We start from the raw sequence: 16,114 nt of genomic DNA, 5'->3' as shown, positions 1-16,114 counted from the left end.
ATTATGACCAGTAGATAAATGTTTTTTGATTGATTCTTTACTTAATAATTGACATGTTTCTTGAATTTTGTTAAAGCATAAACTTGTTCAATGGTTTTAACATGTAAATCGATATTAAAGAGGATTTCAAACAATTGGTTTTATATATTTCTTTTTTAAGGACTTTTGTGATATTCCAACTTAAATATATTTTTAAATCTTGAAACTCATGTTCTTTTTCATTTATGACTGTATCAGGTATAAGAGCTAAAGTTGTAGATCTAGAGCTGATTGAAGAGTTATTTCGAAATAATCGACTCATTATGATTCTGTAGAGTAATTCAAAATTTTGAATTCTTGGATGATCATATTTTCACATATTATGTGTTCGCTCACACCTTCTCTGGGAACCCCTATATCTGTTAACTGCATATCCTGAGGACTTACACAACATGTGGGACAAAAGTGAAAAATTATATTCATATTTAAAAATTTATACAAAAAAATATCATAAAAATGTTGGGATAGTGCTACTGTTGTAAATATGAATTATGTTTATGAGTATTTTGTTTTAAAGAGAAATGTTACCATTAAGCTATATCATTATATTTGAAAATTCTATATAAAATTCTATATTTGTATATCATCACTCAATAAGAATATGTGTAGATGTAATTTAATGATGGAAAGTTATGAAATGTAGTGATGACGATAGGAAGAAGAAACAGTGAAAAAAAAAAATAAGATGGTTATTTAGAAAATTTCAGGGCATGATATCAACAATTCAGATGACAATTTATAATGAGATTACTAAATCTTAGAGAGGGAAATTTAATTTTTTCAAATGTGAAAAAGATCTATATTAAATAAAAACTTCAGAGATATCAGTATAATTTATCTAATTTCAATTTATCCAAAATAATAAACATGAAGAATATATATTTTTATAAATTTTAAAATATACACTCCTATTTTTTATTCTATTCTGTCTGCTAGGGAGATATCAGTATAATTTATCTATTTTCAATTTATCCAAAATAATAAGCATGAAGAATATATATTTTTATAAATTTTAAAATATACACTCCTATTTTTTATTCTATTCTGTCTGCTAGTGAGTTATTAAACACACTCTCACTAATCCCAAGGACAATGCCACTCATTTAACAAAATTCATTCTCCATTTACTCTCTCGTCCCAACTTTCTCTCCGTCCAAACACTTTTTTTATCACTACAGTCCACAAAAGAACATGCGATCCCCAATCTCAAATGGCAACTTCTAGTACGACAACCACCACAATCATCAAGAATAAGAACAAGAACAAAACCCTTTTCACGCTTTCGATCCTCTCATTCCTTTCCTTGTTCGTCATCACCCTCTTAATCTCCTTCACCAAACGATTTCTCCAACCCACCACTCTCTCTATCTACTCCTCACCACCACCCTCTCTTTCCAATTCATCTTCGGACTCCATTGTTGATTCGGGAGGGTTTGAAGATGAAGATACTCAATTACCCATCAAGGAATTTGAAAATGTTAGCTCAATCACAGTGGTTGAAGGAGGAGATAGTGGGAAGAATGGGGGCGATGTATCATCAGTGGTGGAAGAAAGGTTTGAAGAATGGGGGAAGATTTCTTGTGATCTGTATGTGGGAAATTGGGTGAGAGATGAGGAAGATTACCCAATTTACAAACCTGGGTCTTGTCCTTATGTTGATGAGGCTTATGATTGCCAAAACAATGGAAGGAAAGACTCTGATTATCTGAAATGGCGGTGGAAGCCCCATGGTTGTGAGCTTCCCAGGTTGTGTGTTCAAATCCCTCTTCTTGTTCTTTTTCTTCTTAATTATGATTATTGTTGTTTTAATCACACAAAGGCTATAGCTTTTTACAACTCTAATTTTGATTGATTTAAGCCTACTTAGTATAATGCTAAAGAAAAGAAAAGAAATGCATTTCTCTTGGTCCATATCACTCGTTTGGATAAGCAAAGAGGAGAGAAATGGAGTGAAATGAGAAGCAATGGAGAGAAACTAATTTCTCTCATAACCCATACTTTGACACTCTGTTTGGACATAGGGTGAGAAAAGAAAAAGAAAGAAATGATTGTATTTTCTCACGATCATGTTTGGATGAAAGTAAAGCATGTGAGAAAGGGATATGAGTGCGATTTCTTCTTTTATATTTTAAGGGCAATCTCGGTACTATAAATATTTTACAACTAATCAATTTTTTTTTTTTGGAATGATACAACTAATCAACTTGTTTCTCACCAAATCTCATCACTTTTGGTGAGAAATGAAATAGGCTTAGTAAGAGAGTTTCATTTCTCAACATTTCTCATCCTTTCTCAACATTTCTCACTCAACTTATAAGCCAAACATGAGAAGGGAAAAAAAAAAAATCTTTCTCATCATTTTTCACCAAATCATCTCATCCAAACAGAACTAAATACTATTTTGTCATAATACCAAAACTACCATTTTAGATATAGAAGAAATAAGAAGACTAACGTCTATAAAAGATTAATTTGGTAATATAACATGATGTCATGTCTTCTATTTTCTTTTATTTAGCTTAACCAAACAAGATAAGAGAGAAATCAATACATTGTAAATATTGAATTGTAAAAGAAACTAATAAATAAAATTGTAAATTAAGTCTCCACATGGTGGAAAGTTGCTGTGCTTGAGCTAAATATTAGATCTCTACATTACTCATAATTCCCTCTCTAGACTCTTAATTTCACACTATAGGAGCAGTTAATGTTTCTGATACATATAGGGCCAGCCACCATATGCTTCAATAGGGTTATTTAGTCCACTCCTATGTAAAGCTTATATTGGACCTCTAGGCTTCCTTGTATGTCTCTTTCACACTCATCTCATAAGAATAAAAATGATCCAATAACTTGCAGTTCACTGTTTCGGGATGGGAATCACTTGCTGGATCGAACCCAAGGATATAGGTTTGATCGGCCAAGTCACAGTCCTGTTCATCGGGTTTTCTCCATAACACCACAATGTAAACCCCTCCACCAACTAATGTCCGTAAGTAGCTATCGGAGTAAAACATATTTATTGACTCACCAATGCATACTTCTTACATTCATTACCATCTTTTACTCACATATCAAATTTTAATGAACTTTTTCGTAAGAATGATTAGTACTAGATTCTAATGATTAATCTAGTGAACTAATTTAAGGGCACATTATAGTTTATTGTTACAAAATTGGTGAATTCAATCTTGAAAAGAATGTTCCCACAACCTTAGCATAGACCACCCAATATACCGAGGTTTGTTCAAGTAAATACCCACTTATTGGCAAGCCAAAGTGACCTATGCTAGGAACTTGTGTCCATCATGTTCTTAGGATTAAAATTTCATTACATTATACACTATAAGGTTTAATTTGGATAGAAATATTTTAAAAGAAGGGATTTGAGGTTAAAACTTGTAAAATTATAGGAGAGTTGGCTACTATAGATAGATTGAGAAACTAAAGGGAAAGATAGAGTAGAGTAACAAGAGAAGTACTTTGTGTAAGATTTCTGAATAAAGTCTATATATTCAATTTGTTTGTTTACATTATATAGCCCTAAATCTATGACTGAAAAAAGGAAATACAACAATCTTGCCTAATACGTGCGTAATTCCTAATATACACAATGCCATATATACACAATAATTCTCACACCCCCGCTCCAACTCAAGGTGTTTTAGCAGAAAACATTGAGAGTTTGTTAGGAAGAAATTGAAACCGAGTGGTAGTGTGAGTCTTGGTGAAGAAGTCTGCAAGTTGCAAAGTTGTAGAGACAAAAGGAAGCGAGATAGAGCCAGATTGCATATGCTGTCGGACAAAGTGACAATCAATCTCAATGTGTTTTGTACGTTCATGGAAGACAGTATTGTGGGTAATCTGAATAGCACTGCGGTTGTCACAATAGAGAGAGGCCGGAGAAGACTGAGGGACGCCCAAGTCAGTGAGAAGACAACGAAGCCAGACAACGTTAGCAGTGGCATGAGCCATAGCACGATACTCAGCTTCGGCAATAGAGCGAGCAACATCAGTTTGTTTCTTGTTTTTCCAATAGATCGAGGAATTGCCAAGAAACATACAGAAACCAGACGTGGACTTGCGATCAGTAATATCACCGGCCCAATCAGAATCAACATAGGCCACCAAATCCAGAGAAGAAGTAGAGGACAGCAGTAAACCTTGAAATATAGTACCTCGGAGATAGCGAAGAATCTGAACCAAGGTAGCCTAATGTGTGGAGTGAGGAGCAGAGACAAACTGGCTAACCACATAAACAGCATAGGCAAAATCAGGATGAGTAATTGTCAGATAGACTAAGCAACTCACGAACTCTAGATATAGAGTAGGGTTGTCCAGAAGAACACCATCAGTAGTGTTGAGTTTTACGTTAAGCTCAATTGGGGTATTAGAAATCTTAGTGTCAGTAAGACCGCCACGATGAATAACCTCATTGGCATACTTGGCTTGAGAGAGAAAGTAGCCCTTGGGAGAAGAAGCTACCTCAATACCAATGAAATACCGCAATGGGCCAAGATCTTTCATTTCAAACGTGCGGAAAAGATGCTGCTTGACCTCAGATATAGCAGAAGAGTCAGAACGAATGATGATCATATCATCCACATACAGTAACAATGTAACAAATCCAGCAGAGGTGTGGAGAAGAAATAAAGCAGAGTCCTGGGCACAAGGATGAAACTTAAGTTCAGTAACAGTAGTCTGAAAGTGATTATACCAAGCACAAGGAGACTACTTTAGACCATACAGAGCACGCCGAAACTTGTCTAGAAGAATGGTGAAGGCCCTGAGGACGCATGTAAACCTTCTCAATGAGATGGCCATTAAGAAAACTATTCTTAACATCCATCTGATAAAGAGGCCAAGAACGAATAACAACGACAGAGATCAAAGTATGGACAGTAGTCATCTTGGCAACAGGATGAGTAATCGTTAGATAGACTAAGCAACTCACGAACTCTCGATATAGAGTAGGATTGTCCAGAAGAACACCATAAGTAGTGTTGAGCTTTATGTTAAGCTCAATTGGGGTATCAGAAATCTTAGTGTCAGCAAGACCGCCACAATGAATAACCTCATTGGCATACTTGGCCTGAGAGAGAAAGTAGCCCTTGGGAGAAGAAGCTACCTCAATACCAATGAAATACCGCAATGGGCCGAGATCTTTCATTTCAAAGGTACGGAAAAGATGTTGCTTGACCTCAGATATAGCAGAAGAGTCAGAACGAATGATGATCATATCATCCACATACAGTAACAACGTAACAAATCCAGCAGAGGTGCGGAGAAGAAATAAAGCAGAGTCCTGGGCACAAGGATGAAACCTAAGCTCAGTAACAGCAGTCTGAAAGTGATCATACCAAACACAAGGAGACTACTTTAGACCATACAGAGCACGCCGAAACTTGTCTAGAAGAATGGTGAAGGCCCTAAGGACGCATGTAAACCTTCTCAGTGAGATGGCCATTAAGAAAACCATTCTTAACATCCATCTGATAAAGAGGTCAAGAATGAACAGCAACGACAGAGATCAAAGTATGGACAGTAGTCATCTTGGCAACAGGAGTGAAGGTTTCCTCATAATCAATGTCATACTCCTGTGAGAAACCTTTGGCAACTAGACGAGCTTTGTAGCGCTTAAGAGAACTATCAGAATGAGTCTTGACTTTGTAGACCCATTTGCAACCAACTAGATTCTTACCAGCAGGCAAAGGAATCAACTCTCAAGTACTAGTTTTCTGTAAAGCAGACAACTTATTCTCCATAGCTTGAACCCAATGAGGATCCTGACAGGCCTTCTTGTAAGACAGGTTCTGACAAAGAGTGAATAGCAGACAAAAAAGTATGATAGGAAGCAGAAAACATGTATTAGATCAACCCAACCTGTTTAGAGGATGACGCTCACGAGGATAGCGGTGTGCAGCAGGATCAGAGTCGTTAGAAGCAGAAGGAGCAGCAATAGGAGTAACGACAACTAGTGGTGGGAAAACCTTGCGACGAGAATAAACCAACAACGGAGGGGAAGAAGTAGCCAAATGAGAAGAAGGAGCCATAGGTGACGTAGATGGAGAAGTAAGAATGGCCTTAGGAGGAACAGTGGCGATATACTCATCTGATGGGACCGTAGAAGAAAATGAGTCAATGTGAACCAAATCCTCTTTGGAAACAGGAGCAGTGAAAGGGTGGAGCTGAAAGTGAGACAGACGTTCAAGAAAGGCAACATGACGGGAGACATAGAGGCGACGAGAGACAGGGTCGTAATAGCAGTAGCCTTTCTGAGGAAAACTGTAGCCCAAAAAGACACACAAGACAGACCAGGCACTGAGTTTGGTTCGATCTTTACGGGGAAGGAGGACAAAACAAGCAGACCCAAAGACATATAGGAGGGAATAATTAGGAGGTTGGGAATACAGAGCGTTACAAGGGGAGTGACCGGAGAGTAGGGGAGTCGGCATGCGATTAAGGAGGAAAGCAGCAGTAAGAACTGCCTTACCCCCGAATGGTGCCGGAACAGAGGCAGAGAGAAGGAGAGATCGAGTTGTCTCAAGGAGATGACGGTGTTTACGCTCAGCTCGACCATTTTGAGCAGGGGTATCAGTGCAGGAGGTTTGGTGAATGGTGCCCAATTTGGCAAAATACTCACAAAATTCAGTTTTAAAGTATTTCCCACCCAAGTCAGACCGAAGTATTTTAATTGTGGCCCCAAACTGTGTAGTGATCGTAGACTAAAAGGTACGATATATTTGATAGAAGTCAGATTTATGAGCTATAAGATAAACCTAGGTATAGCGGGTACAATCATCAACGAATGACACATGGTACGTAGAACCTCTTTTAGTGAGAACAGGAGAAGGTGTCCAGACATCAGTATGGACAAGAGAAAAAGGGGAAGCAGAAATAGAAGTACTGTTATTAAAAGGTAAAGCAGTCATTTTAGCAAGTTTACATATTCGACACTCATTAATTTGACTAGGAGAAACTGTACCTAACAATCCTGACTGAACTAAAGACCGCAAGCGGTTAACAGACAAATGACCTAAGCGAGAATTCCATAAATAAAACTGACTCGACTGAGAATCTAACTGAAAAGATGAAAGTGCAATGGGGGAGGTAGACAGAGGAAGATGGAGGCTTTCCACCACATAGAGATTTCCAACTCTACGTTCGGTCCCAATCTGCTTCTTAAATACCAGATCCTGCACATAACAGATAGAAAAAGAAAAGATAACATCAAAACTAGAAGTATCAAGCTGACTAATAAAAAGCAAGCTAACAGACAGTTGAGGAACATAAAGAACAGAGGGAATAGTAACAACAGACAGGGCAGAGGGTAAAACAGACCCAATAGATAGGACAGACATACCAGATCCATTAACAGTATTAATAGTAATAGGAACGAGAAGGGGGATACAGTTTTGGAGTAAGGAAAAGTGATGAGTCATATGATGAGAGGCATCATAATAAAAAAGCCAGACAAAAGAAGGAATACTTGAAGAGGACCCAAGCAAACCTGAATGAAGAGAGGTGAAAGCAGTGGCAGAGGAAGATGACTGAGAGGTGGACTAGAAATGCTGAAGTTGGGCAATTTGGGCACTCAAGGAAGCCAAGTCAGGATTAGAAGCCGGAGCAAATGCAGTATAAGCAGTAGGAGGGCGAAAAGTACTCGGAGTAGGACCTCAGGACTGTGGCTGAGACAACTGAGTAGACTGAGCAGACTGACGGCCCTTCTTGGGACAGTTGTTCTTCTAATGGCCCTTCTAATGGCAAAAAGCACACTCATCAGAGGCTAGTGGCCCCTTCTTGGACTTTGCATGGCCCTGAAGTTGATGAGATGGTGGGGCTGATAACAGAGGAGGCTAAGTAGGAGTCAAGAAGACAGATGGTGACTGAGTCTGACTAGTCGTTTTAAGGCGGGTTTCCTCGGAGAGGAGCTTACGAACAATAGTATCCATAAAGGGGAGAGGAGACCGATGAAGGATGTCACCACGGATAGCTTCATACTGAGGGGAGAGAGCTGTTAAAAACTGCACTAAACGACCTTGCTCCCGAAACTCAACATAAGCATCTAGTGCCTTGAGGCTAGATGGTTTCATGAGAGCCAATTGATCCCAGAGACCTGTCATCTTAATGTAGAAATCTTGAATAGATTGATCTCGCTGACGAGCACTCTGAATAGTTGTTTCCAACTCATACCGCTTGGCAAAGTTAGACTGCTGATCACACCCAATAAATAGTCCCACACCTCCTTGGCGGTACTGTATTTGGAAAATATCATTCCAATATGGTCATCCACAGAATTATGAAACTAGGTCAGAATTTGGGCATTATCACACTCCCAAGTATCATAGGAAGTCAGATATCCTTCTTGTTTCAGATCTGATGTATGAGGAATAAAACCAGAAACATAGCTCCATTTTTTTTGACTAAGAAGGAAATTCTTCATAACACTGGCCCAATAAGTATAATTGGCACCAGTGAGTTTACATTTGATTGTTGGAATTTTGGTGTCCATCATTGTAATAAACCAAAGGGGCCAAACTATAACTAAGTTTTTATTTTTTATTTTTAAACACCAAATAGCAGTGCTTAAAGACACGATCTCACACGGAGAGAGAGAGAGAGAGAGAGAGAGAGAGAGAGAGAGAGAAACAGAGTAGCAAGACAAACCAACGAACTATAGTAGAACCAGAGAGAACCAGAGAGGGAGATAGATCGCGAATCAATCGCGATGCTGAAGGAGACTGAGAGAGGCGACGGCGTGAGAGGCGACGACGACTACTGAAACGACGACGACGGCTGAGAGAGGCGACGGTGCTAGGGTTCGCGAAGACTGATCGCGACCTTAGGTTTTCGAACTTGGCTCTGATACCATGTAAGATTTCTGAATAAAGTCTATATATTCAGTTTGTTTGTTTACATTATATAGCCCTAAATCTATGACTGAAAAAAGGAAATATGACAATCTTGCCTAATATGTGCCTAATTCCTAATATGCACAATGCCATATATACACAATAATTCTCACACTTTGTTTTGATCTTTGTACAGCTATAATGCCTTGTATTAAGGATGTCAAATAAGTAGTTTTACATTGTCATTTCAAATCCATCATAATCTATCACGGTAAAGCTCTCAAATTCCACCTTGAAATTCATATCTAAGCTATCATGTCTAAATTTGAGGTATTCTCTTTGAATTATTAGTTCCCAAATCCCCAAATTCAAACAAAATCTATGATTCACACTAAGGTTGACAGTGATTTTATGTTATGTGATTATTATGGTGATCTACCAGTGTATTCTAAATAGCCCAGAGTCTTTGACTTAAACGGTTCAGATTAACCATCACATCACATGGGGGTTAATCATGTTGTAAATTTCCTGATAGATAGCCAATATCTATCAGCAACTGTGAGTAATTTAAAGTAAAAAAACTTTTGGTTTACATCTCTTCTTAAGTAAATCTCATTCCCATACATAAACTATATTCATTGTAGCTTAGGGACTTAACAATTTATCGAATGAATCATAACCATTGTATGAATACAACCATTTAAAAATAAAGAAATAATCTTTTATTTCTATTAAAAATTAAAAAACTCCTTCTATGAATTCGGATGGATATATGTGGACATCAGCTTGTTTCACAAATCATGAAACCTGTATCTACTTAACATTTGTTCATATAAGATCTGTTGTTCTCACAATCAAAGAGAAAGTAATGCAGGTGTTGTACGTGTAATGTAATGTGACTTTCCTGAAAAATAGATGATACCATTAACTGTACTCTTTGTTCCACTACTGACCATATTGCCTCGTTATCCTTATTAAAGGTTCAATGCAACAGACTTCTTGGTGAGATTGAGAGGAAAAAGGTTGATGCTGGTTGGAGATTCCATGAATCGGAACCAGTTTGAATCACTACTGTGCCTTCTTCGTGAAGGCTTACCCAATAAGAGCAAAATGTATGAAGTTCATGGCTATAAAATAACCAAGGGAAGAGGTTACTACATTTTCAAATTTGAGGTAACTATAAAATGTGTTTCTTCCTCATTGCTTTGCATGTTTAATTGTGAACACCTGATCAAGGTTTTTGAAGTGCAACATTTTGTCTTCCTTTGGTACGAAGATGAGGAAAGTGGTGACACGCTTGGCAGATTGCCCGTTATAACTGGAATTTATTGGGCTTGGGATGCATGTTTTCTACCTCTAGTCTTGGATTTATAACTGCTTGAGCTTCACATTAATTTTTGCCAATATCCTGTTTAGACAACTGCAACAATTTGAACTAAAATTCACCTGAACTTACATAGAATATTACTTTGGGAAAAATTTATTCTAAATTGGAGTCACATCCAAAATTGCTTGGGCAGGATTATGACTGCACAGTTGAATTCGTGCGCTCACATTTCCTTGTCAAGGAAGGGCTTCGGATTAATGCACGAGGGAACTCAAATCCGACTCTTTCTATAGACCGAATTGACAAGTCAGCTCCAAGATGGAAGAGGGCTGACATTCTAGTCTTCAATACCGGGCACTGGTGGACTCACGGAAAGACTGCCAGGGGGTATGTAGGCACTCCACCGTCCTCTATTTGAGATATTCTTGTTTCAATGAAAGTTTTTTTCATTTTCTGTTGAATGGTATCCTTTTGTCAGTTTTTTCTTGAAATATAAGCCCTTGAGCTTTGGTTTGGGGGCAAATGGTATGTTTTTTTATTTTTTTTCCTTTTCCTCATTAAATTGTATGGGGCCTTATGCTCCTTTAAATAGAGTCATTTTATTTTTTGAAGTGATATCAGAAAACGTATAGTTGTTGTGCTTGTAGCACAATAACACGGATTGCTTGTTGAGAACTTCGTTTTCTTTGTTTAATCATAATGCAGTTGGACAGACTTTGTCAAACCTTATTTAGTGCATATTTTGCTAATTTTCTGCTAATATATCTTTCTTCTTTCAGTAAGAAAGATGCTTCTCCACAATTCACTCTTAAGAGTCACTTTTCTCAGTTTCCACTTAGATCTAAATAAATGGATGGTAGAAGAACTAATTGACGGGCTTGTCGGTACAGGAAAAATTACTACAAAGAAGGTGATTATATCTATCCTCGCTTTGATGCAGTAGAAGCTTATACAAGGGCCTTGAAGACCTGGGCAAACTGGATCGATAAGAATATAAATCCAAGAAAAAAGTTGGTCTTGTATCGTGGGTACTCATCTGCCCATTTCAGGTATTTTTCTTTTGTATTTTAAATTTCATTTCATTTTTTTTTATAATAATGTTCTATCATTACTTTCGTTTGATTTTCCATGAAGCTAACTTAATAGAAGAGAGAGGGAAAAAAAAAAGGTTTTAGGTTTTTCATTGTTGGGGTAATGTAACATTAAAATGAACTCAAAGAAACCCAAAGAGACACAGATTTTTTTTGTACGGACTTTTATTTAGGAAGAACTATGTTTAGGCAGGGAAACAATTTTAAAATGGGGTTCATACTCAAATTTTACTGAAAAATGGATTGATCCATGAAATGTCATGCAAAAAATGAGCTGGAATCCCATTTTCTATTATTTTCCCAGCCAAGAAATTAATTTCCCCCCCTTTTTTTTTGGATTATATTTTGGTGGTATGTATGGAATGTGGAAACAGAGGTGGAGATTGGGATGCAGGAGGGACATGCCATGGGGAAACCGAACCTATCTTAAAGGGGGCATTCCTTGAGGACTATCCTCCGAAAATGAAGATAGTGCAAGAGGTGATACGGGAAATGCAAGTTCCGGTGATACTAATGAACGTTACGAGGTTGACCAATTTTCGCAAGGATGGCCACCCCTCCGTCTATGGCAAGAAAGTTGCCATTGATGGTGCGAGGAAGGTCTCTACTAAGCGCCAAGATTGCAGCCACTGGTGTCTTCCCGGTGTCCCTGATGCTTGGAATGAACTTATCTATGCCACTTTGGTGTCTCAACATACTACTACTTCCACTCATTTCTAATGATATATATATTTTGTTTTTGTTTTTATTTTTTATTTTTTATTTTCTGTGCAAATGCACCTTTGCCTATATTTCATTTCCCCCCTTTTATTGCTCACTATCCAAAGCTTCAGATGAGTTTAAGTCACGTATACATAATTATTAAGTTTATCTCTGAATCTTGAATTTGTGAAAGGAGAGGGAAATTGAAGGAAAAAGTGTATGGAATAGAAGTTGATTTTTTATTTAATTTTTTTACTTTTTCGTTTACATTTATTTTTCTCAATAAATCTCTCCACAAATCAGGATCTAAAACATTAGAAAAATGTGAGAAAGCACCCACCACTTTTATTTATTTATTTTTAAAATCAAATCAATATAATGAATAAAGTTATATGCATTAATTGGTACATTAATTAGTATATTAATAAATGATGTAGTATAATTTTATTGATTTTAAATATTTATAATTTGTATAATTAGTGGAGTTTATAATTTTAAAATTACAATATTATAATATGAGTTAATACATTAATTAATATATCGAATGATGCGTGTAGCATCATTACAAGACTACTAATTTTGTTTGGTTCTTGTTTTGAAAATTCTGTGTTTTGAAAATTTTAGAGAAAAATTAGTGCTCCCACTAATTAAGTGGCAGTGGGTCCCGCCATTAATGATGTGATGTTTTGGTCTTGGAGTTGTGTTTTTTTTTTTTTTTTTTACTTTTTTAATGCATTAGTGCTATTAGTGGTGATATTTTTAGTGGGATGAATCATTGTTGAATTTTAGATTTGTTTGACAGAAAACTAGACACAGTTTGAAGATCTGTACGGTTGACGACTTTTGAAATCTGTACTTGTTTGGTTATATTTCTACGGTCGACAACGTGCCACCCTTGAAAGTATGTACTAGCCACAACTACCTGAATTATTCACTATGTTTGGTTTATTTTTTTGAATTATTTTTTAAAAAAAATGATTTGGAAACTTTATTTTGAATATTTTTTATTTAGTTTTCAAAAAAATATATTATTATAAATTCAAGTTTTCCTCCAACCTAAAGAGAGAGAAAATTTTTTTAAAAAAATTTGTCACGTCAAAAAATACTCCTATATTAGTTATATATATATATATATATGTGCATGCTATATATGTAAAAAAATAATAATTTGATATGTATCTATTTGTGGGTATATATTTTACCATTAAATGAATGATTTTATCATAAAATTTTCATTTATTTTAATCACAGAAAATGTAATTTTTTTTACAAATTGACATTACAAAAAATCTTAGCCAACTTACAAACTTTTGCGACATCAAATATGAAAAATTTGGACATTTTTTTTTATGTCAATTTCTGACGATGTTATACATATTTGTGTTGATGTTATGATATTTTGTGAGAAAATATTTTCTGCATAATATTTATGAAAATTTAATTCTATGTAAAAAGTATTTTAATGCCAATTTGTAAACAAATTACGTTTCTGTGATTGAAATAAGTGAAAATTTTATGATAAAGTCACACATTTAATGGTAGGATATGTATCCATAAATGGATACAAACTAAATTATATTTTCATACATATATAACATGTGCATATATATATAAAACTAACATGAGAGTATTTTTTGATGTGATAAATTTTTTTTTTTTAAATTGTCTCTCCCCTTAAATTGGAGGAAAACTTGAATTTACAATAACATATTTTTTTTAAAGCCAAACCAAGACCCTTTTTCAAAATAGAGTTTTCAAAATACTTTTTGAAAAAATAATTCAAAAAAATGGAACCAAACATAGTGGAGTGTATTTTTTTCAAATCTTTATGGGGATGTGTGCAATCTATTCTTTTCAAATATATATTTGTTGTCTATTTTTTTAAAGACAACGTGCTGAAATAAAAAAATTATAATTATTAAATTGACATAATTTTTATTATGAATAACATATATTGAGAATTTTATAAAATGAATTATTTTAATTATTAAAACATAATTTTTTTTCTCTTTATTTTGATATTTATTTATTTTTGAACTAATCAACATAATGTAGTTCGTGATGGTTTCGCAAACACTTTAAATGAACTTAGGAGAATAACTCATTTATTGTTTTGGGGGAAGTGAAGTATTTGTTTCCCACTTTCAGATCAAATTAATCAATACCTCCATGGGTGGTCCTAAGTTATATGTCAAGGGGGTGAGTGCCCCCAATTGGGAGAATTTGGCATTTAGCGCAAACAATGTACCAACTCCGAAGTTTGAGAAATTTGTAAAATGGTCCCCCTAATTTTGCTATGGCCGCCTCCCTAGGCTGATATAGATGAGTTAAAAATAGAGAAAATAACTGCACAGGAATGACAATATATATATAATCACAAAAAAAAAAAATAGTATTTTAATTATTAGAATTGATTTTATTTCTTTCCATTTCACCTGTGTGGCACCTAAGTCGCAGAAGTCTGTAACCCGTAAGGTCGTTAGGCAAAAGGCTATTGTTGACTATTTGGATTTAGGTAGAATCACTTGTTAACAGCTATAGTTATAATGACAAGATTATTTAAATCATTCTCTAATCTAGTTTGTGGCGAAGGTTCCTTAACAAAATTAGTTATCATTAATCAAAGTGATCTAGAGATAGAAAATGTTGAAGAGCGTCTCAAGAATTGAAAATTACCCACCAAAGATATCAACTGCTTATATGATAAGAAATTTGAACTCAAAGAAACTTACAAAATCAAAACAGTTAAACAAATTTTATGTGTAACACAAGACAATCAAAAATTTCAATTACGTAACCGTGACACCATTCTTAAATTCCAGAAGAAATTCAAGTTTTTACATTTGGGTCTTGTCGAAGTTGGCATCAAACGTATGACACGTCTACATTTTAATAAATCTGTCTTATGTACTCTTCGAGATATGCGACACCATGATTATGATGATTCATTGTCAGGTGTTATCAAACCCAGTTTAATTCATGGACCTATTTACTTTGAATGTTTTCCTAATTTCGAGGTATCTTTAATAGATCCCACTATTCTCAAGAATTTTATCCTTAACATCCAAACCAAACATTACAAAATGGATTCTCCATTTTTCAATATTATGGTTTGTTATCGAGTTTATCTCAAAACTATGACCACTTCTTGCCTTGGCGGCAAATATATTGCTCCAAACCCTAAACAAACCACTATCTTATTTCATGCTCATTAAGAGAATGCTGAGGTTATGGTTCCTCAAGTTATAACTTGGAAAGAAGTCTTACAAACTGATGTGGATGACGACGAAGATACATGGATGATTCCTAACGTTGTCCTAGCTCTTAGCTCTCAACCTCAAACTAATCCAAATACTATTCTTCAAAATCCAAATGGTTCCGTGGTGCTCTGCTTCCAAAGATCTAGATCGGTCCATACCCAATCACAACCCAATTTACAACCACTTTCAACAAGGTATCATACTCCCGCACAAACTCGCCAACACCCTCCTCGGCACTCCCTTAACATGCCTTTGCATTTTACTCGCAGGCAACCTAACCAAATTTCACATACAAATTATGTAGACTTTAGCCGCTTTTCTCAAGATATTGACTTTGACATCGATTACTTATCAATCAACGTTATTCAAAATAATTTCACAATTAATCATGAATTACTCTCAAAAAAATATAATGCTCTCTACAATTCTCACAATAAAGTTTATTTTAAACAAAACCTTACTACATCTCAGCAACAAATCATTCGATCTGAATATTTTCTCACCTTACAACAATTACAACAACATATACCTTTTTTCCACTAGTATTTTCACCAGTATTGTCCTTGTCACCAAATAATAGTTCCCCCAAAACTCTTATCAGTTCATTTCAATGTTATCCAAAAAAACTGGACTGTCCTTATAATGGCAAACCCATTCAATCTATACATCCTCCCAGTAAGACTTGTACCCTTTGTGGTGCTGGTTTCTCTTTCTATGCTAAACCTTATTACCGACCACCCATTGCAGGTACCCAATTTTCTAAAACAACCCCATCAACTAGTTATGACATTGGCCAAGTATATGAACAATTAAATTATACAAATATACATCTACAAACAATTG

At 35.5% G+C, this 16,114-nt stretch overlaps 1 protein-coding gene across 1 annotated transcript; it reads left to right on the top strand.

The window, feature by feature from the left end:
• Positions 1–1,128: 1,128 nt before the first annotated feature.
• Positions 1,129–12,278, top strand: TBL5 (TRICHOME BIREFRINGENCE-LIKE 5). Its single transcript, XM_028258997.2, has 5 exons — positions 1,129–1,785; positions 9,872–10,064; positions 10,412–10,605; positions 11,109–11,267; positions 11,684–12,278. The coding sequence occupies exons 1-5, from the start codon at positions 1,250–1,252 to the stop codon at positions 12,027–12,029; spliced, it is 1,428 nt and encodes a 475-aa protein (XP_028114798.1). The 5' UTR covers positions 1,129–1,249; the 3' UTR covers positions 12,030–12,278.
• Positions 12,279–16,114: the final 3,836 nt, after the last annotated feature.

The sequence above is a fragment of the Camellia sinensis genome, chromosome 4 (assembly GCF_055761805.1).
Source record: "Camellia sinensis isolate YWXY chromosome 4, ASM5576180v1, whole genome shotgun sequence".
Taxonomy (NCBI): Eukaryota; Viridiplantae; Streptophyta; class Magnoliopsida; order Ericales; family Theaceae; genus Camellia; species Camellia sinensis.
The sequence above is the reverse complement of the archived record's forward strand: the minus strand, read 5'-3'. Positions and strand labels throughout refer to the sequence as shown.